The 22,448-nt window shown below is 38.6% G+C and overlaps 1 protein-coding gene across 3 annotated transcripts in view; it reads left to right on the forward strand.

The window, feature by feature from the left end:
• CNTLN (centlein) overlaps positions 1 to 22,448 on the forward strand; it is a 198,014-nt gene that overhangs the window by 30,760 nt on the left and 144,806 nt on the right. For all 3 annotated transcript variants that reach the window (XM_055699169.1, XM_055699168.1, XM_055699170.1), the window contains 3 exons: positions 798 to 882; positions 16,044 to 16,178; positions 16,769 to 16,948. In XM_055699169.1, coding sequence (XP_055555144.1) covers positions 798 to 882; positions 16,044 to 16,178; positions 16,769 to 16,948 — 400 coding nt within the window. The remainder of the gene's footprint in view (positions 1 to 797; positions 883 to 16,043; positions 16,179 to 16,768; positions 16,949 to 22,448) is intronic.

Raw genomic sequence — 22,448 nt, forward strand, 5'->3', positions numbered from 1 at the left:
ATATATGTTTCTCAGACCTTTTGTCACAGGTACTGATAGGAATGTTGTCTTGTGCCAAGGAGTCTCTGTGTATCCTTACTAGCACAGCATTTGTTTTCTTTCTGCTTAGGAACAGAAGCCAGTAAGAGCATCAACATTTTAACACAGTCAAGAAACAGGATAGCAAGGAGAAGTGGTTTATTAAACGAAGCATTAATGACTCATTAGCTGGCTTTCTGTGAAGTGTTGTGGAGATGGTTATAGCCCTGCAGTTATGGACACATAGGCTCAGCTCGTCCCTCTTATCCAAGCTTCTGAGATGTCTTCCCCCCCCCCCCGCCCCCCCCCCCCCCCCCAGTAAAAGTTACAGGTTTTGCCCTTGTGAAAGACAGTAAAATACTTATCCATGATGTTCAAAAGTGTTGTTTCAGACATAGAAATGCCATGTAGGTGAGAGAAGGACTTCACAAGCCCAAGCAGCTTAGTCGTTCTATATTGCCAAGAAAGGAAAAAAGCATTTTGCTCAGTCTATGGACAAGTAGTTTCTGCATTTGAGACAGATAATCTCAGCTGCTTAAAAATGTATTTTAAGACCTCTTACTTCTGCTTCTTTTTGAACGAAGTTGTGTTAGCTGTTTACAGATGTAATTTGCTGTCACTTGCCATATGGTCTCTGATTAATTCTGCATGGCCTGTCAGTTTCAGATAATTTAATTTTCTATGCTTTTAAATGACATTCATTATCAGGACATGAAAAATTCAAATGATTAACAGCAAATTATGACTAATAAAGTGTCTATTTTTTTGTTTGTTTCCAGAGAAAAGCAGAAAGCTGAAGTCAAGGACAGAAGGGTTTTAGAGATTTTGCAAGCCAAAGACAGCAAAATAGAAACCCTAGAACAGGTTCGTATTATGTTTCAATAGAGCAGTTAAGAAAACCTATCAGTGACATCACATTTTTATTCCTTAAGATGTGAAAATAGTTTGCTGTTGTGCCTTAAGGTGAAAGTTGCAGGTGATTCAGAGATTATAACCTTCCGATAAAGTATTAAACTCTTCTGAGTTGTTGAAAAAGTTGACACGTCACCTAAAAAGTTCCTGTCATTTTATATGAAACTTCTTCAGAAGAGTTTTTATCAACTCATTGTCTTACTTTGCCTGATGGACTAACCTAAACTTGGATTTGGATTTAGAAGAGTTCTATGTTTAGGTTTGTAATGTGCCCATGGTTTGGAAAGTTTTGCCATCCTCAAAAGTATGAAAATAAAACAGTTCTAGAGTAATGAGGACTAAAAATGTAGTATTGTAAAGGCAGTACAGGTTTTTACTTTAGTGTTACTAGCCTATAACAGTATTTATTAAGATAACTGTTAACATAAACTATAAAACAATACTGACAAATCCAAAATGTCATATGGAAGTCTTAGGTCATGTGTATTCTCTATTGAACTGTTCACTCAATGTTGAGAGCTGTGTATTAGTAAAAATCAAATGGAAACTATGTATTGAATGAAGCCATTGATAAAAATGGGAAAATATGAGTGCATTTTCTAAATCAAAATAATTATTTGAAAAGTAATCAAAGCTTTTGAGCCCTTCATAGTATTAGAAATACGATACTTGTGAATTCTGACACTAACAAATACTAAAGAAACACAAGAGAAAAAAGACATTTCACCTTTTTCTCTGTCAACCTCAAATTACCATCTTTTTAAGAGTATGAGGACAACAGAATATGCTTTTCCATATTATTAAGGATGTTAATAAGAAAAAATGTCATAATTAGACCAAGTGTGATATGGAAGGGGAGAAAAAGAATTGGAATTACTTTGCAGATAATAAAGCTTATAGCAAAAACATGGACAAAGGTTGAGTGTGTGCTTTCAGATGTCTGAATCCTGCAGTTGCTGGAGCTAAAAGGCTGACTTCACAGAATGGTTGAGGTTGGAGGTCATCTGGTCTACCACCCTTGCTCAGGCAGGGTCACCTAGAGCCAGTTGGCCAGGACCATGTCCAGATGGCTTTTGATTATCTCCAGGGATGGAGACTTAACAACCTCTGCAGGCAACCTGTGACAGTGCTTGGTCACATTCACAGTGAAAAACTGTTTCTTGATGTTCAGAGAGAACCTCCTGTGTTTCAGTATGTGTCCATTGCCTCTGGTCCTGTTGGTGGGCACCACTGGAAGGAACCTAGCTCTGTTTGCATCCTCCCTTCAGGTATTTATATGCATCGATGAGATGTCCCCAGAGCCTTCTCTTCTCCAGGCTGAAGACTCCCAGCTCTTTCAGCCTTTCCTTATAGGAGAGATGCTCCAGTATCTAAATCATCTTTTTGATACTTTGCTGGACTCTTTCCAGTAGCTCCATCTCTGTCTTGTACTATGGAGCCCAGAACTGGACACAGGATTCCAGATGTGGCCTCATTAGTGCTGAGTAGAGAGGAAGAATCACCTCCTTCAATCTGCTGGCAATACTTTGCCTAATGCAGCCCAGCATACTATTTGCTATCTTTGATACAGTGGTACTTTGTTGGCACATGGTCAGCCTGTTGTCTGCTGGGACCCGTGGCCCTTTCCTGCAAAGCTGCTTTCCAGCTGGGCATCCCCTGGCATATACTGATGCATCAGCCCCAGCATACAAGGTTGCATAGGCTTCACAATCAGAATGGTTGGGGTTGAAAGGGACTTGTGGAGATGATCTAGTCCAACCCCCGGCTAAAGCAGGTTTACCTAGAGCAGGTTGCGCAGAATCATGTCCAGGCGCTTTTTGAATGTCTCCACAGATGGAGACTCCACAGCCTCTCTGGGCAGCCTGTTGCAGTGCTCCGTCTCCCTCAAAGTAAAAATGTTCTTCCTCGTATTCAGAAGGAAATTCCTGTTTCAGTTTGTGCCCATTGTCCCTTGTACCACTTGCCCCTAGGTACCACTGAAAAGAGCGTGTCCCCATCCTCTTGACACCTGCCCTTGAGGTATTTGTGCACAACGATGAGATCCTCTCAGTCTTCTCTTCTCCAGACTAAACAGGTCCAGCTCTCAGCCCTTCCTCATAAGGAAAATGATCGGGTCCTCTAATCATCTTCGTAGCCCTCCACTGGACCCTCTCCAGTAGCTCCCTGTCTCTCTTGAACTTGGGAGCCCAGCACCCTCCACCCGCTGGCCACGCTCCTCCTGATGCAGCCCACGCTGGCAGCGGCCTTCTTGCCCACCAGGGCACACTGCTGGCCCACGGGCCACTCGGTGTCCTCCAGGCCTCCCAGGCCCTTCCCCGCAGAGCTGCCTGCCAGCAGGTCAGCCCCAGCCTGTGCTGGTGCGTGGGGTCGCTCCCCCCCGGCGCAGGACCCTACCCCTGCCTTTGCTGAGCTTCATGACGCCCCCCCTGCCCCACTGCCCAGCCTGCCCGGGCCCCGCCGAACGGCAGCGCAGCCCCCGGGGTATCAGCCGCCCTCCCAGCGCTGTACCAGCAGCAAACTCGCTGCGGGCACGCTCTGCCCCTTCACCCAGGGCGCTGGGGGGTGGGCTGAGCAGGACGGGACCCGGTGCTGAGCCCCGGGGCACAGCGCTGGCTGCGGGCCCCCAGCTGGGCTGCGCCGCTGGTCACAGCCCTCTGGGCTCTGCCATCAGCCAGGTCTCAGCCCACCTCCCTGCCCACGCGCCCAGCCCACCCGGCCTGCGCTCACCTGGGGCGGCTGTGGGAGACAGGGGCAAGAGCCTTGCTGGGGACAGAATCTCCTTTTTTGTTGATAGTTACAACTTTAATGCTTATTGTAATGCAGCCCTTTCAAATAGCTTCCCTTAGAGTATCATTGACTAGAAGGATCTGGTGAAGGTCACCAGATAATGTCAATGGCCAGTGTTGCATATAAAAGCTGTGTGCAAAGGTGATGTCATTCTGACCGTCTTACTTCATCCATTTGCTGGGATGCACAGGGTTGAAACAAGAGTAGGATCATTTTCTGAGTTTTTGGAGTGGTTTTGGTGGTTTGGTAATCAAAGGCTGGAGCTGGCATAGAGAACAATGTAGTAAGAAGAATTCTTATTTATTTTGTTTTTCTGGATTCTTTTTTGTTCATCTAATGAGAAAAAGATAGGTTGCCTATGAAACTGTGAGTTTTGACAATAATGATAATGAACGTTTTTTTCTGTAAATTATAGACAGCAAGGCTTCAAGGCTGTGTATTGTAGTCTACCAATCTGTTACATCTGGGAAGGTGAGATTATCCAGTCGTCTTCACTGTTGTTTTTGCCCTTCCTTTTCATGCATCATACAGAGATACCAGTTGCAACAATATTAGTTGTATTTATTTACTGGGAATAATAATACTGGGTTATTTATTTACTAGGAATTTCTGAGTGGCCACCAAACACCTGATAGTGTGAATCCATGCTAAGGGAAAAAAGGCGAATAAATAACGTATCTCATAATTCGACATGTATGTAAGCTGATATTGCCGCCAGAAACAACAACAAAACCCTAGGAGGACATGAGATAATTTTTCTTCTCATGTATTCTGCTTAGACTTTGTCCTGACATGCTTAAGAGCCCTTTTAAAATTACTTTAAAAAGGAAGCATATTTTCCACACCCTAGGTGAGATGCAGCTAAGTTAGCTTTATTTGTAATAAGATATATCAACTGTTTGAAGGGTTTCCATTTTAATGTATATTAGTGAAAATAAACAAAAATAAATAATTTTGAAACTTATGACTGAGAAGTAATATGGTCTTTAATCACTTCTGCATAACCGAAACAGGGGAAAAAGGGCTCAAATGTTCGTGGGACTGGGACATGTGGTTTTAATTGTAAAAATCGGTGTAAATCAGTTTTGTAGACTTTCTTCTAATGTTGTTGGAACAGAATATCTGTATTGAATTTTTCTCTGCTTTGGTGTGACTTCAGTCTTGTGCACCTTTCCTAAATGACAGTGGTGTAATCTTCATTTTTAGATAAATGTATAAGACTTTTCTTGCCGTGAATTTATCACATAACTGCATACTGTGTTCAAACATTGTTTCATATTTAAAATGTGGAGCATGTAGATGTGTACCATTCAAAGGTTCACATAAATACAATATTAAAGCACTTCATTTTTTGTTTCATATATTTTTGCACATTAATTCAGTACAAAATACATTGCATTGGAGTTTTCCATTGTATTTTCCCCTTTGTTCTTGTTTTTAATTCTTGTCTTTGTAATTGATTGATTCATAACTTTTGGTCTTGAGAGTCACAGCTGTGCCTCATCTGGCATATACATATTTATTCTAAATGCTGTATGGTAAAAATCTTATTTAGTGGCAGACTGCTATACTGATTTTATTACTGTGATTTTTGTTTTGTACCATGGCTCAAAACTCTTGTCTCAGTAGTTATGTATCCTTGCCATATATACATAATTTCTCAGTGTGTTTCAAGCAAAAGAATTTCTGTTACCTTTAAGTGAATAACTCATTATAATTTTAATTATTCTTCTGAAGGCTGATTGCTGCAGATATCTTTTTTTCATTCTCCCTTTTCTTTGGAAATCTTTCCCACCTGGTATATTTAATTTATTTGTGTATGTCTCAAATAGATTACTGGTCCTTTTTTTTTTCCCCATTTAAAAGGAGGTGAGTTTTTGGGGAGAATGCATTCAAATTTTTGAATTTAAACAATTAGTTAGAGGATAGTATGGGAACAGGGAACTCAGTCTTCTGCCATTCATGCAATAGATAAATTAAAGTATCTTCACCTGTTTTCCTTAGAAAATGAAATTAAAGATGTGTAAAACTAGCAGTAAACCTTTTCTAGAACATTGTTAATTAATTAGGTTTCAATTTTGATTTGGAGGAACTAAAGCTAATCTTTTTGTCCTAGACCTTGTAATGTTTCAAAACCTTATCAACTGATTATACTCCAGAGGGGTTAAAATAGTACTAGCTTGCTTCATTATCTGCATTTGAAAATCTTCAGCTTGCCGTGCAAATCTATATTAAAGCCCCTTTAATGGGTACAATTGAAAGAAGCATAATTCTACCTTCAAGCATTAATTAACTCTAATAAATTATTTTTCTTAACTTTTGTACCTTCACCTGATTGTATTTTTCTTTGTAATAAAATGCTGTTATTACATTAAGACAAATGTATACAGACATTATTGCCATCGAAACACTTTATTTCCAGTAGCATATGACCTTGATTATTGTTGGTTAATGAGGGACATGAGAATAATTTCAGTAATAGGGAGCCTGAATGAATATGTCAGTAGTGATGAGATTATGCAACGTTTATAAACTCCTTGCAAAAAAGTTTCTCCAGTGAATGAGATTTATAGATACTGCAAGTGAAGAACATCTGAGGGCACAGATGTTTTTTTTTCTTTAGAAAGATCATTTTACTCAAGTTGTACCTTGGATTAGCCTTCAGTGGTGAAACCTGTCTGTTTTATGTAGCCCCTTTGAACTGCATCAGTCAATTATCTGATGTCTTTGTGCCTTTCTGCTTGCCATCGTCTAGTTTTCTCATAAAATTAAGGGAAAGAAATCTTGTTAAGGAGCTAGTCCGAGTAAGAAAGAGGGGAGGAAAATATTTATTATTCAAATAGTTGAGTTGCTGATTCTGGTTTATTGATAGAAGGCTACCTGAGGTAGGTGGTATGATGACTATGGCTAATACCTGTGGGCTTGTTTGTCTGAAGGAATTAATAAGCTGTAAATTACAGTGTACCTTTACAGCTCATTAGTACTTTTGTATGAAGTCCCAGTAGGAATGCTTTCTCTACAAGGTGAAAATGTGTTTATGTGAAGTGGCTTACTCAGTTTTGAGGAAGGAGTTTTCCTATGTAACCTGCAAAAAAGCAGCTATATTGGGTGTTTGTACAGGTGTGCTGTAAAAGCATGCTTCACCTTTTCATTGACTTGTCTGTGTAGGCATGCCTGAAGTTGGCTAAACCTTCTGGATCTTTATTACTCAGGCTTTGTGTTCTCAGTGGTCTTTCCACAAAGAGCCTGAAATGATAGCTGCACTTTATCAGATAAAGTGTAGGAAAGAAACGTGGTGTTTCTTGTCCTCTGCCCATTCCACTGGTTTGAAATGCTAGATTCTTAGGTTAGCATAGCTCAATATTCAAGCCTGGAAAGAAGAGGCAGGTCATCTCTATGATCTCATTCAGCCTCTGGGGAGCTGGGTTCTAGTTCTGGAAATTTCTTGCTCAAGCCAAGTAAGAATATTTACCATGCAGCCAATTAGAGTTACAATTGGATAGCCTTTTTGCTTGAGATAAAATCGGTTTCTAAAGCCATTGGAAACTTTTTACTGTAGAAGAGAGAAACTTCCTAACTGTGTTCAATGTATTACGTGGTTGCTGTAGTGACACAATTTTATTTTTATTTTTTAATTGTGAAGTCAGTATAGTTTTAAGAGGGGGAAGCTGGATTTTATTCCCCCTTTAAAGACATTGTTGATGTGAAACCATATATCATGGCTTCTTACTTGAATACAGGCAGATTTCCTCAAGTTCAGGAAAACTTGCTCCTTAAGAACCAGGTAGCAGAAAGAAGCTTGCAGTGCCCTTTGAGATTAGGTTCTGCCCATACAAATCTGCTGACCACGCTTAGGAAGGAGCTTGTCAAAAAAGTTGATCATAGCAACAGCTGTTCTTTATTTACTACTTCTGATCTGGCAGCATTGATGTATGTGAGTGTAATGAAATATTGCTGTGTCAGGAGTAGATGCTAGTAGGTATCTTTTTCTGCAGATCTCACATAGTTACACATGGTTCCAGAGACGGAGGCTAACTCACTCTGATGACCTTGTATAGGTCTCTTGGAGAAGGAAAGTGTAGGAAAAAACCAACAACCTTGTTCTTCAAGGTTGTGTTCCTCAATGAAGGCGACAGAAAAGCTCATTTTAGCACATTTGTTAGTTTTGGTTTGGAATTAGTAGAGAGAATAGGAGATAAAAAAATACTTTGGGTTTTCTGCTGCCTGACCTAGAGGGCTGAGCTGCTGCTTTCCACAGTTTCAAAATATAGCTGCTAAAAAGAGAGGGAGTAGGGAAAGTATCAATGTATTGCAGGGGCAGAGAATCACTAGACAAAAGAGGAAAGGGGATTTGTTTAGAGCAGCTGATGGTTAAGGCAGTATTAGAACTGTGGCGAGATTGTCAGATTATCTTGTCAGTGTTCACTGTAGTTACCCTGAGAGCTGTCATACCCTCGTTAGAGGAAAGTGGACAGTTAATCTTAAATCTAGCAGATGCATTACTGCAATACGTGCTATACTGGCGGAAGTGCTGTTTTGTTATGAAGCTACAGCTTTTCTTTTTTGGCAGTGCTCTGTCATTTCCAAATTAGAGGTGTGTTTTTGTGAAAAACTGCCCCTATGTATTACCCCATTGCAGGGCAAGGAGCTTCTGTATCCCTTGTTTCAGAGATGGCAAACCTGTTGTGCACGTGCTAGAAACAGTATTTGGCTCCCTTGTCAATGCAAATATGCAGCTGTTGGCAATGCTTGCTTGCACTACACCTGTGCAGCAGAAGGAACCAGCAGAAGGCATACAAAAGATGGTAGGATATTGTAAGTGAAAAGAATAGTGGAGTTTTGTTTTGGGTGGATGAGAGAAGGCATGTTCTACAGTGTAGTTGTAAGAAGCAGCTTGAGTGGAATGACATGGTGCACATCACAAACAAGTTTTGTCAGTGCTGTGACCTGCTTAGCAGATTGATGGCTGAAGATGGTTCCTTTGCTGCCAGTGAAAGTGAAGGGCTAGAGCTGCAAGACTGTTAGGTACTAGATAAAGTCACAGTTTATTTCCACCACGTGTTCTAAGAAATTTTGTCGAGTCATTTGATTAAGATAGCCAACTTTGCTGAAGACACCAAATGAATCACATTAGACAAGTCAAAAAGGGCAATAGGGAGCATGGTGTTTATAACACATTATACTGTCTGACCCTACCTTAATCTATGGGTCAGGTGAGAATTCAAGAGCAAGACTGACTAGTGGTCGAGGAATAAGTACATATTCCCTATTTGCAAGATGGATTCAGCTGCTCATATTTCTGGTCTGCTTCTCTGTAGAACCATACTACTTGATCCTCTTAAAAAAAGAGCTTTACAGAATCTTCATTTTCATTTCTTCCTCCTGCAAAAAGACTGGCCCTTTTTCTCCAGTGCATGAATGGTATGTGAGCACATTTGAATGGACAGTGTTTTAGGGGTGTTTTTCCTTGTATACATCTTTAAGTTACCATGTTTTATTTCACGTGTATTGTTGATAGAAATGGGCACTCAAAAAATCAGTTTGGGAACGGATTTGCAGATGCCTGCTTGCAGGTTCATGCTTCTTTTTCTCAGAAAAAAAATCTTTAAGTTGGTTAATTTCAGGGAGTCCTGGAAAGCGTGGGATGGGATAAGGAAGAACAAAACAACTTCTGGTAGTATGAAAATCAAGTGGAATCTATGACTGCTGTTCCCCTTGCAGTTACATTTTTTATTTGTGTAAGATTCTTATAGTGTAAGGCCAGGTGTGAAAAACAGGAATTACTAATAGGATGTGAAGTACATTTTAGTCCAGTGTATGTAAGTTGCAGTTTTTCCTTTTTTTTTTCTTGTTAGGAGTCAAGTTGTAAGTTGAATAGTTAACTGTGAATACAGGCATCCTTTGGAAAGATACTGTAGAATCAGTTAGTGTTGTTGGCATTTCACTTTTGGAGCAGTATGGATTTAAAAGTAACTTGTGTTTTATATTTTAACAAGCTAATGTCATTTTCACTGAAAGGGACACCATACAGACTACAAAACACAGCAGATGACTTCTATAACATATGGTTACCTATTCATGAATTATTTACATAGAACTTCGGTTTATCCTACATCTGAAAATAATTAAAGAATCTAATGAATAGTCATGAGATTGAAAGAGAGCAAATTTCTTTTGTTTATTTTTTTTCTTTTGTGTTTTTATTTGGGAGAACTATATGAGAGTGGGAATGTTATTTGTTAAACATGTGTATGAGTGTTCAAGTTGAGAACCATGAGGATTAATAAAGTTGAAAAAAAGTAAAGAGAGATTTGAGAAACCTAATCAAGGAAAGCTATGAAATGTTACTGGCACATTTTTAGTGGTATCTACTTATTGTTCAATCCCTGCTAGGAAAAAAGGAAAGTTGGAAAGGAAGGGAGAAAGTTAAGAGTGTGCTAAATTAACCTGAGCTACTTGGTAGGAGAAAAAGATGATGAAAGGGAGACAATAAACATGTAAATGTTGAAGTAGAAATTTTGAGGAAAAGAAGTTTAAAGAGTAATATTTTCACATTTAAGTTGTAATAAAATAATTTAACAATTTTTGTTTTGCTTAAGATGTCAGGATTTCATTAAAACTAATTTCTTGGTGGGAAAAAACTTCAGTTTTCCATCAGTTCCAGTTATTTTGCTTGTGTTCATTTTTCTTTTTCTTTTGTGGTATATTAGAAGTGTACTACTGCACAGTAAGAGCTTCTGATAAACAGTGTAATGAAGAAAACACAGAATACAATGTTTATTTGTTACTGTGGTTCCTTTTGGTAGTGGAAATTGAATGTGTGTCTCTTGTTGCAGTCATAGATGGACACCTTTAATATTGTGGTGTAGACCTGAGATTTTTCCTGAAGTGCTTCAGCAGACAGTGACAAAACAAGGTGCATTGTTGCATTTCTGTTTCATTAGCAGCAGCACTGAAGTATATGTGTGTCAGCTTTGCATTGCTCTAGAATGATTTTCAGGGATAAATTATAAGTAGTTTGGGTTAAATTCTTGATGTGAAACAAAACCCACTCTTATCTACATTTTATGAATCTGTCTAGAGGCAGGTATGCAATACTGATTCAGTAATGCAACCTGATCAAATTTCAAACTGCAGAACTGTGAGTTGTGTTCCCCAAAAGTAAAAATTTGGAGAACACTTAATCAATAATAGCACGTACAGCTGCTGTTTCATAGTCCTTTCTGCATGCATTTTACGTAGTGGATTAAAAAAATCACTTTCACTGAATACTGGAAGTTAAGTGATGATGTCTGCAACACCAGACAGTCCATAACTCTTGGGAGTTCTATCCTAATTCATATTCTTTTTGGAAATGGAGTCCTAGCATTGACAAGTTACACGCTTGTTGCTACTTTTGTTGTCTCCATACTGCAGTATACTATCCAAATTCACACTGGATAAAAATGAAGTTTAATTAAAAAACTTTTTGTGGATCTATTCACATGAAATGTTGACAGATGATTGTAACATCCTACTGCCGTGCAGAGACTCTGAGGTGTTCAGAGCTAAGACAATAAGGGAGTTTTCCCCCTTCTGTGTTTTCATACCTCATTTTCTTGGTTTGACTTAGCATGTGATTTTGCTTTCTCTGGAAATTGATATAAAGGTATTTAAAAAAGTAGTTTTTACTGGTATACAGTTTGATGTTACTAGAGAAGAAAAAAAAAATTTGTTGTAGCTAAAGAGATGCCATGGGAAAGGATAAAAATGAATTCTGGAATGACAGTCCTCTTAAACATCAAAAGACCTGCTCTACCAGGTCACAGTGTTTCTTTCTTTGTAGGTACTGTTGCCTAGAGCATTCTGGGCTCCAGCAGTATACAAGGGATGCTCTTTGATTTTTCCCAGCTAAACAAAAGGGTAAAAACAGATTTCTTTGGTTTTCATTCAAGCAATTTAATTTCTAGAATACAGTTTTCTTTCTAGTATTTGGAAGTTTGTCTATGGAAGAATCATTGGAAATTCTCATTGTCTTAGTTAATATGAGTTTTTTATAGTTCTTCAGCACCGAGTTTTCAAAAGCTCATTGAACGTTGCTTTTGTCCTTTTGTGTTCAAACAAATACGACTGCAGTCTATGCTAAGTGTAAGTTGAGATTGTTCTTGTCTAGGATTAGCCTGTGCTTACGCTGTCTAGACAGAAAGAGTAGCTACCATGGGCATACATGAATTCCCAATGAGTGTTTCTATCTGGTAAAGACTGTCAAAATAACCTCGTGGGAGGTTTCCCCATGTGTTGATCAGGTATGGTTTTTTTCTGCTCTTTCACTTGACTACTGGAGTAGTGTAGTCTTGTAGGAAAACTGCTTGTATTCTCTGCTGTGAGAAATCAGTCTTTAATAGAGGGTAATTCATAGATTGAGAAAGCAAAGTGCAAAAACACCTGTAAAGGCAAAGACAGATGATAATTTACTTAATTGCCTGTATCTCAGAAATTCTTCTTTATGACCTTTATTTCCACCCAGTCATGGCTCCTGAGCAATACTTCTTGTTTTTTTCTCTTCTTTCTAAGCACATGAAATGAGCAGGTATGAGAGTAAAAGTTCAGTTCATTTAGAGGAAAAAAAGAGCATACAAAGTGGTACCAAGGAAAAATGCTTTGAAACAAAACAGGATTTTTTCCATGCAGGTATAACTAAATAGTATTTCAGTACTGCTGCAGTAGATTACTTTGTAGACTACTCAGGTGAGTTTGCTGCTTAGTGATTGATGTGGCATATTTGCCTTTTGATTGATTTAAAGTCTTAAGTGGGTCAGTTGTGGGCATAAGTAATTAGTGTGTGAGTCTGATTCAGGATAATCTGTCAGATTTTTCTACAAAGTATGCAAAGTAAGTAGCTTATGTGAGTTTAAAATTTCATCTCAACAATATGAAACAAACATTTGAAATAGCTGGTTGCACTTTTGTATCTTCATGTCTCCATTCATCCTCCAAATTGCAGGGAAACATCCCATTCCAAACAGGACCCAAAGATCTTTGATTTCACTTCACAAATAGACACATGCTTACCAGTTTCCGCAGAGTGTATAATGAATCTGTGCTCAAAAATTAGATGCCTTTAAGAGCTGCAGCTGCACGTTGAGATTTTGTAAGAGTGTGTTTTTGTGAATTTTTAACTCTGAGCTAATAGTCTCTTTCAGATAGGTAGAGTTTCTAAGGGTGTTCTTCAAATACATACTTTGTCTTGCTAAATGTTAAACAAGTAGTAATGAGCTGGAAGGAAGACTCAAAGGAGCCACTTACTCAAATTCTATGAGGACCTGGGGAGTGGGAGGGAGGCAGACAAAATAACTGATGCTTTCCATGGTAATGTGGATTCATACCTTTTTAAAGATGCAACTACATCATTTCTGCCAGCAACAGTTTGTTCCTGCAACTGTAATAATATATCTGAAGAGCAAATATTTTGCTTTTTGAATCATGAACATTCAGCCTGTTGTCTGGTAGGCTCAAAATATGAAAGAGGGGAGTCCTTAGTTAAGAGAACGTTTCTTAGTTTCATTATTCCCTCCTTAATGTCTGGCGATAATAAACTAGGCTGAGAAGGTTTATGCACTGGGTTATGTCTCCAAGAAAAAAAAAAATCAATTTAAATTTCTGAATGTGAAATTCGGGTTCACATATTTTTTTGGAGAAATGGAAGAATGATTATGAGTCTATAATCTTAGGCAAACTTTGATTGGAGTCTGTTGAAAATGCTAGTGGTGTAGAATGAGTTTCTGTAGGAGAGTTAGTTATATTATAAAAAGTAAACCAGTACACTATAGGTTCAAGATTAAATTACCAATTAAATATTGTTTTAAATACTAGCTAGTTCTGTGGTGCTTGTTTTTCTTTTTTGGTCTGCTTGGTTGCTTGGAATTAATGACATCCGAGGAAAAACCAAGATACAAGTATATGAGGTTTCTGCATTTTCTTTCACTTTTCTCTCAATTTTTAGTCTCATTTTTCCATTCTCTTCAATTAATGTTCACTTTCTTTTCCATGTTTTTTAAAGACCACTGTTAGAAAGTACATATTTTTGTATATTCTTTAAATTTTACTGTGGCTGCTATCGAGTATGCAGTACAACAAAGATTATAATTATTTTTTTCTTGAGAAAGTGAAATTTTTCATGTGGGGAGAAAAATATCTTTCATGCTTCCCTACACTATTTACTAAACATTATCTATTCATGGTTGTTTGTTTCCAATATTTGCTATACAAGTTAGCTGGATTACGTTACCTTTTCCTGGTCTGAAAGGGTTGCAGGATTTGTTCTTGCTTGGCCGTATTTTCTGCTATGTAGTTTGTTTGTAGTATGTGTTTGTTTGGGGTTTTTTTTGTTAAGTAATATTACTGTATTTGTAACAGTGTGTGGATATAAGTAGTGGTCAGAGGGATAAAATAAGTCTAAATATGGAGGAACAATGTATAGAAGCAATTTGGAGGTGGTGGTGGGAGAAGAAATAGAGCAACAGAAATATTTGCAAGGAAGATGGGAACATGAAGTATAGGAAGAGTGAAGAAGTCTACAGAAGAGAGGCAGACATTGGAAGTAATTTGGAAAAAGTTACAACAAAGATCTCTGTTAAGTAAAAAATGAAATGAGGAGGGAAAGATACAATCCACACAAAGAAACAGCCGTGTATATTGTTAATGACTTAAGACATTTGCTAAATAGATTAATTTCAGTGTACATCTTCAAAATATATTTTTCACATGCCTTACTGTCACACTAGCTCACTAGCGGTTTAAATAATAATTCATAAAGTATTTCTGCCAACCTTGGTCTTATAATTAAGTATGTGTAATTAATACTTATTTTATGATTTTACTCTGGTAATACTGAAAAAGGCAGTTTATCAGCTATTAAGCTAGTTGTCAGATATTATACCACAGTGCAGCAGGAAGGGCAGAGATCTGCGTTGTCCTCAGTAATTTTTTGTGCATAGTAGGGAGAAGAGCATGAGTATCTTGAGGAGAAGCTGGTACTCAAACTGCTACTAAGACTCACAAAATTGCCTCATCCTTATTGCTTTGTGAACAGTTTCCTTGTGCAGGGTAGGTGCTCTGGATGCCAGCACACTGACACTGTTCAACCTGCGGAGCAAGCCCTGATTACTGGTGCACAGCTCACTTTGTGTGCTGGGTTGCTGCCTATAATAGCTGTGTTTCTTTCTGTGAGCGAGTTACTTTGAGTTTAATGGTGACAGTTGCTTTTTTTGCCCTGATGGTTACATGTAGGTTTTAAATCAGTGGTGGCTGAATATGACTTCAAATGTATTTTTCTATGTTTTCCTCTCAGCACGTTTTCATTCTTTTTTAATTTCTGACATACATGTGAACCAAATTTAACCATTTAGGGGTTGAAAACCATGATGCATATTATCAACAGTATTGTAGAATAATCTAAAGGTATGTCCTCTGGTTGATAATTTTTTATGTTTCTGAACACATTTCATTTAGCCTGTATATTAAAGGCAAAGCAGTTGTGTTTTTGTCCTGCGATAAAAGTTTTATCTGTTTCTTACTACAGTTACAGTATTACTGATAGCAAAATGTTTTAGATAAATGTCATTTTGATTTAAGAAGTGAAGGGACAAAATAGTGTATGGAATTAAAACAGACTCCTGAAGAAAAATTCATTCTAATATGCATTTAAGGCTGAGGGTGTTTTAATATGAATGTCATAAGAATAGTGTGCAAATATCTTAACACAGAAAGCTGGAGTTGTTTTTTTGATGGCAGTGAGATTTTGCCATGTGTGGGTACACTAAGCTGTTGTCTGTGTTGAACTGGGATGTATTATTTTCCTTCAGCTGCAAATTCGGTTAGATTTAATTATGTTTTTACAAATGTTTTGTATCATCATTTTTTAGTTGCTCCACTTAATATTTATTTATCATTACCATCATGGTTTCTGGAGAATTTTGAACTCTACTTTCTGGCTTGATTTTTGGTATGCTAAAAGTGCAAGTGAAGGAGTATTCTAATGTGCTCTTAATCCATAAGCACAGATACAACTTCTGCACATGACTGTCATTTCCATTCAGTTCTGCATTTATGGGCTCCTTTGTTTAGTAGCAGGAAGATACTCAGTTCCTCGTTACTGTGTCATATAGTCATGCAGTTTTCAGTATGATTAAAGTACTAATGACATTAAAATAATGCTGTGAAACTACATATATTTGTTGGTTACTTTTCCTAGGTCTAAAATGCACAGGTCTAAAATCCAGTACATTCATGTTCTTTTACAATTGCTTTTTGTCTATTAACAGATTTTTATTTTTTTTTCCAAATAGAGAGTCACAGAACAGCAGCAGGAGATAAACAACTTAATACAGAGGAAAATTGCTGTGGATGAGGAAAATGCCTGTTTGAAGAATGAATTCAGTAACTTGAATCAGAAATTTAAAGATAAAAGCCAAGAACTTAAGGTATATTGACTTGTACATAGTTTCATGAGAGTGTATCTTTGAAGTAGTTCTTTAAGCAATGTCAGCCTTTGTGGCACAGAAAGTGACAAGCTTGGAGAAAAAAAATTGCCTTAGGCTTTGCTATACCTTACCATTTTCTCACATACCAACTCCAAGGAAGATGCTTTAAAGCCAGGAATCCAAGCTTTATAACTTCCAGATAAATAGTTAATGATGGAAATGGAGCAAAGAAAGTAGGAGTGTGAAGATGTGGCTTCTTGTAATTAGATTCTGATGGGACTGGCATTATTAATTGATAAAGCCGAGGTCTGGGAGGATATGTCTGTGTGGGTCTCAAAAATAGCTGGGGACAGCATCAAAGGCAGCTTGATCAATTAATGGGCTCTTTGCAAATGTGTGCTCATCAAAGCTGTCATCCAGCTAAAAAATATGACCCTTCCACCTGCATGAAAGAGGCCAATAAAAGTACACAGGTGACCTTGGCCATCAAATATAGAAGAAGCTGCTGTGAGGGTAAAACTGCACAGTTTATATTTGCTGATTAGTTCTCACTTTTTTTGTTTATCGGCCCTTGTGGTACTGTTCTACAGGACACTGAGGAGTGTGCACAGAAGAAGGAAGAACAAAACAGACTGGTTATAAAAAACCTAGAGGAGGAGAATAAGGGATTAAATACATGCTGTGCTGACCTGCTAAATGACCTGGAGAAACTGAGGAAACAGGAGGCACAATGGAAAATGGAAAAATCTGGCAATGGTGCCAGAATAAAGGTATGAAATGAAATGGGCTCTTGGATGTTTTTTCGGAATTAACTTCTCCAGATATCTGCACTACGAGTTATTTTCTTTAAATAACAAGTTGTATATTCAAATCTACCAGTGGGGACTTGCATTCATTTACATTCCTTCACTTAAGATCCATAGCTTTTTAAAAATTGATGTTGCAAAATGGGAATCTGACTTCAAATAGTCATCCTAGAATGTAATCATTAAAAAATAAAAGATAATGTATTTTATGATAAAATATAGATACGTGTGTGTGAAGTAATAAAAGCTTAGAATTGTTATCACTCATCATTATTTTTCTCCATGTGTAATTTACATACCTATAATTTGGTTATTTTATTGTTAAATGATTTGATATTTGCCGTTTTGGAAGAACACTTTAACTTTTACCTGCAGTTTTGAATAAATTGTGTCCTAGCCTCCAGAGGGCTCCACTCTGGAAGAGGCCTTATTATGGCATGGAATATATTAAAAAGTTATTTTCACTGTTGATAAAATGAAAAAGAAATAATTGAATAAATGGTACAGGGTATTGTATCTTTTATTTAAATGATACTTTGTCTTGTTTGTTGGTGAAAATAGGGAGGCTGTTTTTAAATTCCTATCAGAGTTAAGCCACATTGTATCAAAATGTTTGATGGCTACTTATATACATGTCTAGTTGGTGGATTCTTCTTATTTACATGGCTAATGAACACTTTCAACACTGTGCTCTTTTATGCTATCAAAGTACATGACTGTCTGGTATATTCAGTGTAGTAACTATCTAATCAACGTCTTGCCTGGAAACATCTTTTTTCCTCCACTAGCCATGCAGTGGGTTTGGTGACACTTTTGATTGTTGTGCTGATGAAAACCCATTGTAAAGAACTTCATTCAGGTCTGTTAACATGGTGTCACAGATGGAGTGACACACTTCACTTATAAGAGAGAAGCAGCAATGGATTTATTGGTATAAAACAGCGATTTAACAAATTTTGATAGTAAATACAACAGTGGTTTAACAAGATTCAATGGCAAGGTACACTTGATTAATTACTGCACAGAGCACAGGGTCAGACAAAACTGCCAAGGAGACCCTCCCATTGAGTCATGGGGTTCAGAAAGGACCCCCTTGCATTCTGAACTCCTCAGAGGGGCGTTCAGGTGCAACTAGATCCAGACTGCCTCAGACTTGGTCAATGGATTATATCTAAAGGATTGTATGTGCATAATCAATTCTTTGTACCACTTAGCTGAGATTTCGAAGTTTAGCATGCTAGTAATCACTTACTGAGAATCTGTTGTGGCAAAGAATCTCTTAACCTATAGGAATAACCTTGAAAGATGTATCTACTCAAGGGGAGATCCTGCTGTGCAACCTGCTGCCATGTAGGAGAGCCCAATGGGCCCTGGGCTGTCCACTATTTATGGAGTGAGATAATTGACTCATAGTCATCTTTGCATGCCAACAGAAGTTAGTTTCTTTCGAACTTGGCATGCGGTTCAAATTAGCTCCTGGCTATCACATTGTTACCTGTCTTCTGGAGTCCACTTTGAGTCAGATACAGCCTCACAACCAGACGCAGCCATCACTTGTGCATTGTTATGGAAGTAAAGGTCAAGATGTGGGGTGGGGGGTGAGGGGGTGAGGGCACCCACACATATGGGAAGTTCAGTACTTGCAAATTGAAGCCTTTGGACTGGTTCTGACGGAAGGATCATAGGATTCACAGGACAATAAATGGTTTGTTGATACTTGGGCGAAAAAATCTGGTGTGTACTAAATTAATTTAATAATTTTCAAGTTGTCAGATATTGTGCTTGTAAAATTGGATAAACTGTTGCAAATCATTGTTACCCACAGGTTCAGTGAAAGTAGAATAGTTTTTAGTGTATTTGTCTTCCTGGTTGATAAGGCATGGTGAAGAGGGAAAGGTGCATCACAGCCATGTGATTCCAGAGATGTGGGACCAGAGTGGGGTCACAAGCAGATCAAGATAGTGTCTAGAACATGACAGAGTAACTTCTTGAGATGGGTATTTCCTGAGCCAACCAGGAATGATGCACAGCTGGATCTCCTATTCACAAACAAGGAAGAACTGATAAAGGAAATAATAATCAATGGCAGCCTTGGCTAGGTCCTGAGAAGATGAAGTAAGGAGAGTAGCACAGTACAGACCTGGAATTAAGGAGGAGAGTGTTCAGCTTGTTCAGGAAACTGGTAGGTGGAATGTAATGAGAAGCAGCCCTGAAGGGTAAAAATGCTCAGGAAAATAGTCAGATCTTTAAAGACAGCTTCCTTCAAGCCCGGGTACAGTCCACCCTGATACTCAGGAGAAGAAGTGGATGTATCAGGAGACCAGCCTGGCTTAACACAACTAATCACCACACTCCAATGTAGGGTGAGGGTGAAAAGCAGTATTCAGGAAGTGGAAACAGTGAAAACTACAAAGGAGGAGTTCAGAAACATTGTCTGAGTACTCAGGGATGGTGGTAGCCTAGCTACAGTTGAGCCTTTCAAGTGATGACAAGTATAACAAAGCTTCTTATACTACTTTAGTAGTAAAAGGCCGAGCAAGGAGAATGAGGGCCTGTTGCTGAAAGGGAAGGATGAATTAGTGACAGCAGGTAATAGATACAGCAGAGGTACTGAATGTCATCTTTGCCTCAGTCTTCTCCAACAAGATTCTCCCAAGCATTTGGGCCTAGAGGCAGACTTCAAGGAGAAGTACTAAGAGTGGATGACTTGGGAGATACCTGGAAGAACCTGAGTAGTAGTACCTTGCCATTGAGTAGAACCATTGGACCAGCTGAACTGCATCCAAGGGTGCTGGGAGCGTTGGCTCAAGTTGGCTGATAGCACTCTCAGGCTTCTGCCTCTCATCTTTTGAAAGTAGCAGTGATCGTGGAAGGTGCCTGATGAAAAGGCTAAGTCAAGAACAAGGTTGGTTGGTCTTGCTTCAGTCCCTGGGAAAATCACAAAGTCTTGGAAGTCATTTTTTAGGCACATAATTGAGAAAGTGACTAGAAACAGTCATGGATTTACCAAGTGTGAATCGTTTCTGAAAAAACCTGATTGGCTTTTGTGATAAAATGGTTGTGTCAGAGGACAAGAGGAGAGCATGGATGTGATTGACCTTAACTTTAGTAAGATCTTTGACACTGTCCTGTTGTATTGTTGTATCCAAGTTAGGATGTTGCAGCTGGATAGGTGGACAACATGTTTAGAATAACTATTTGGATATTTGGTATCAGAGAGCTGTGGTTAATGGGCTGTACTCGTTGTCTGTGGGCTGGTAATAAGTGGTGTACTGCAGAATCTATCCTGGATCTGTCTTGTTTAAAGTTTTTAGCAGTGACCTGGAAGAGGGAACAGCAAACACGCTTGCCAGGTTTGCATATGACACCAAACTGGGGCGAAGTGGATGTGCTTGAGGACACTGCTACCATCCAGGGGTACTTTGACAGAAACAGTCCAACAGGAGCCTTAACCAGGACAACTGATGAGTCTTGCCCTGGGAAGGATGCAGGGGCCGAGGATCAGCCCTGGGGGACAGCCCCGGGCACTGGTGGGCAGCAAGCTGCATCAGGGCCAGCCCCGTGCACCCAGGCAGCAACGAGGGCCAGCAGTGCCTAGAGGGGCATGAGCAGGGCATGGCCACAAGAGCCACGGGAGGAATCGACCTCCTCTGCTCAATACTGTAGATACTGCACCCATTTTTGGATGCAGTACAAGAAATACATCAGTAAGTTGGCTAAGGTGAGACAGTGAAGCTGGAGATCTTGCCTTGTGAGGAGAGGCTGTGGGACAAGCTGATTCATCCAGGAGAAGGGATATGGCTCTAGGGCTAGGGCCATCCAACAGCATCGCTGACACCAGCTGGGTGGGGTGAAGGAGATGCAGCTGTGCTTTTCACAGCTTTATGTGGCAGAAGGGTGAGAGGCAGCACAAAATGAAACAGGAAAAACAGAGGCTGGAGGTAAGAAGAAGCCTTTTTCCCAGGAGGATAGCTCAGGTGTGGGGCTGTGGCCCAAGGAGGCTGGGCCATCTCCATGCTTAGGAGATTTCAACCACTGACTTTGTAAAACCCCGACAGCCTGGCTGGACCTGCTGGCTGAACCTGCTTTAGGCAGGGGCTGTGACTGGAGACCTCCCCAGGTCAATGCCAGCCTGCATGTGTCCATGGCTCTGATGGCCTGGCTTTTACCTCTTTTTTTTTTTTTTTTTTTTTTTTTTTTGAACATTCCTTTCTGCAATGTTAGGCAAATGACTATACACCTTTGCTAGCAGATAGTTAGGTGAAGTGATTATCTCGCAAGACTACTGCAAGGATTGAGAAGCATATTAAAAATACTGCCCTCAAGAGAGAAATGTTATATTTGACATCTAGGAAGTAGTAATACATTGTCTCATTATTTTTATAAATGTTTTGTAAAAATACATAAAATTATTTTTCTGTTTACATATATACATACTGTTTATACATATACTTTTCCTGTAAATAGTTACTTGAATATTTGTTTCCATTTGAATTAATTTCTCCCTCTGTTCCTAACATTCCCCATTTCTGTTACTCTACACTTGAGAATCAATATTGTATGCCAGACTGACTCTTAATGGGATACTTATAAACAATATAGAATAATAATTTCATTATCCACAAAGGCCAACTACAACATTATCACACTACACAATATTGGCTTCAGATGATGTTCTAATATATACACCCCAATATAACATATCCCTGAAATGTTTTTAAAAAGTAATTTATGAGCAAATTCAGTAATGGAGTTGTATTGTTGTTCTCAACTGATTGTAAAAAAGGTTATAGATAAAAATAATTTGATGATGGTATCCCCTTCTGAAAGTCAGTTCTGCCTGTCAGCCTTGAGTTTGGGAGTTGAAATGGCATCTCATGTTGTACATGTTTTTCAGTAATAAACACTGTATTTAACAATATAGTAGATGATACTGTATACAAACACTTCATATTAGTCTCCTATATCTGTGGAAGAACAAAATGAAACTGTATCAATGTGAGCTACCCCAACACTGTTTTTAAAATGTGTATTAGATGATAGAAATGCTAGGTCTAAGTAACAGATTCTTCTTTTGGAAAAGTGGCCCTCTGCTCAGAGTCAGAACTAAGTGTACTAGCCCTTTTTTTTTTTCTCCTCCCAGTCTTTAAACCATTTTCTGTGCTGAAAAGTGTCACTTCTTGCTTTCAAAGACTGGTTATTTCCAGACCTTACTATAAGCTGAATTTGGTTGTTTCCAGACCTTACTGTAAGCTGAATTAAGGTATAAAATTCAACTTCAAATTGAAAGAAAAACTCCTATGGCTTGTTTGTCCATTTAAAGAGTATTTCTTTAAAGATTTGTCATATTAGCCAAAAATTGAGTGAGACAGATTAAATGGAAGAGACCTGATAAGGTGGCTTAAAGGATGGCAGTAGTGTTTTATTGTTGGTCTTTCCCAGATGTACCTTCATATAAATAATG

This window comes from Falco cherrug, chromosome Z (assembly GCF_023634085.1).
Source record: "Falco cherrug isolate bFalChe1 chromosome Z, bFalChe1.pri, whole genome shotgun sequence".
NCBI lineage: Eukaryota > Metazoa > Chordata > Aves > Falconiformes > Falconidae > Falco > Falco cherrug.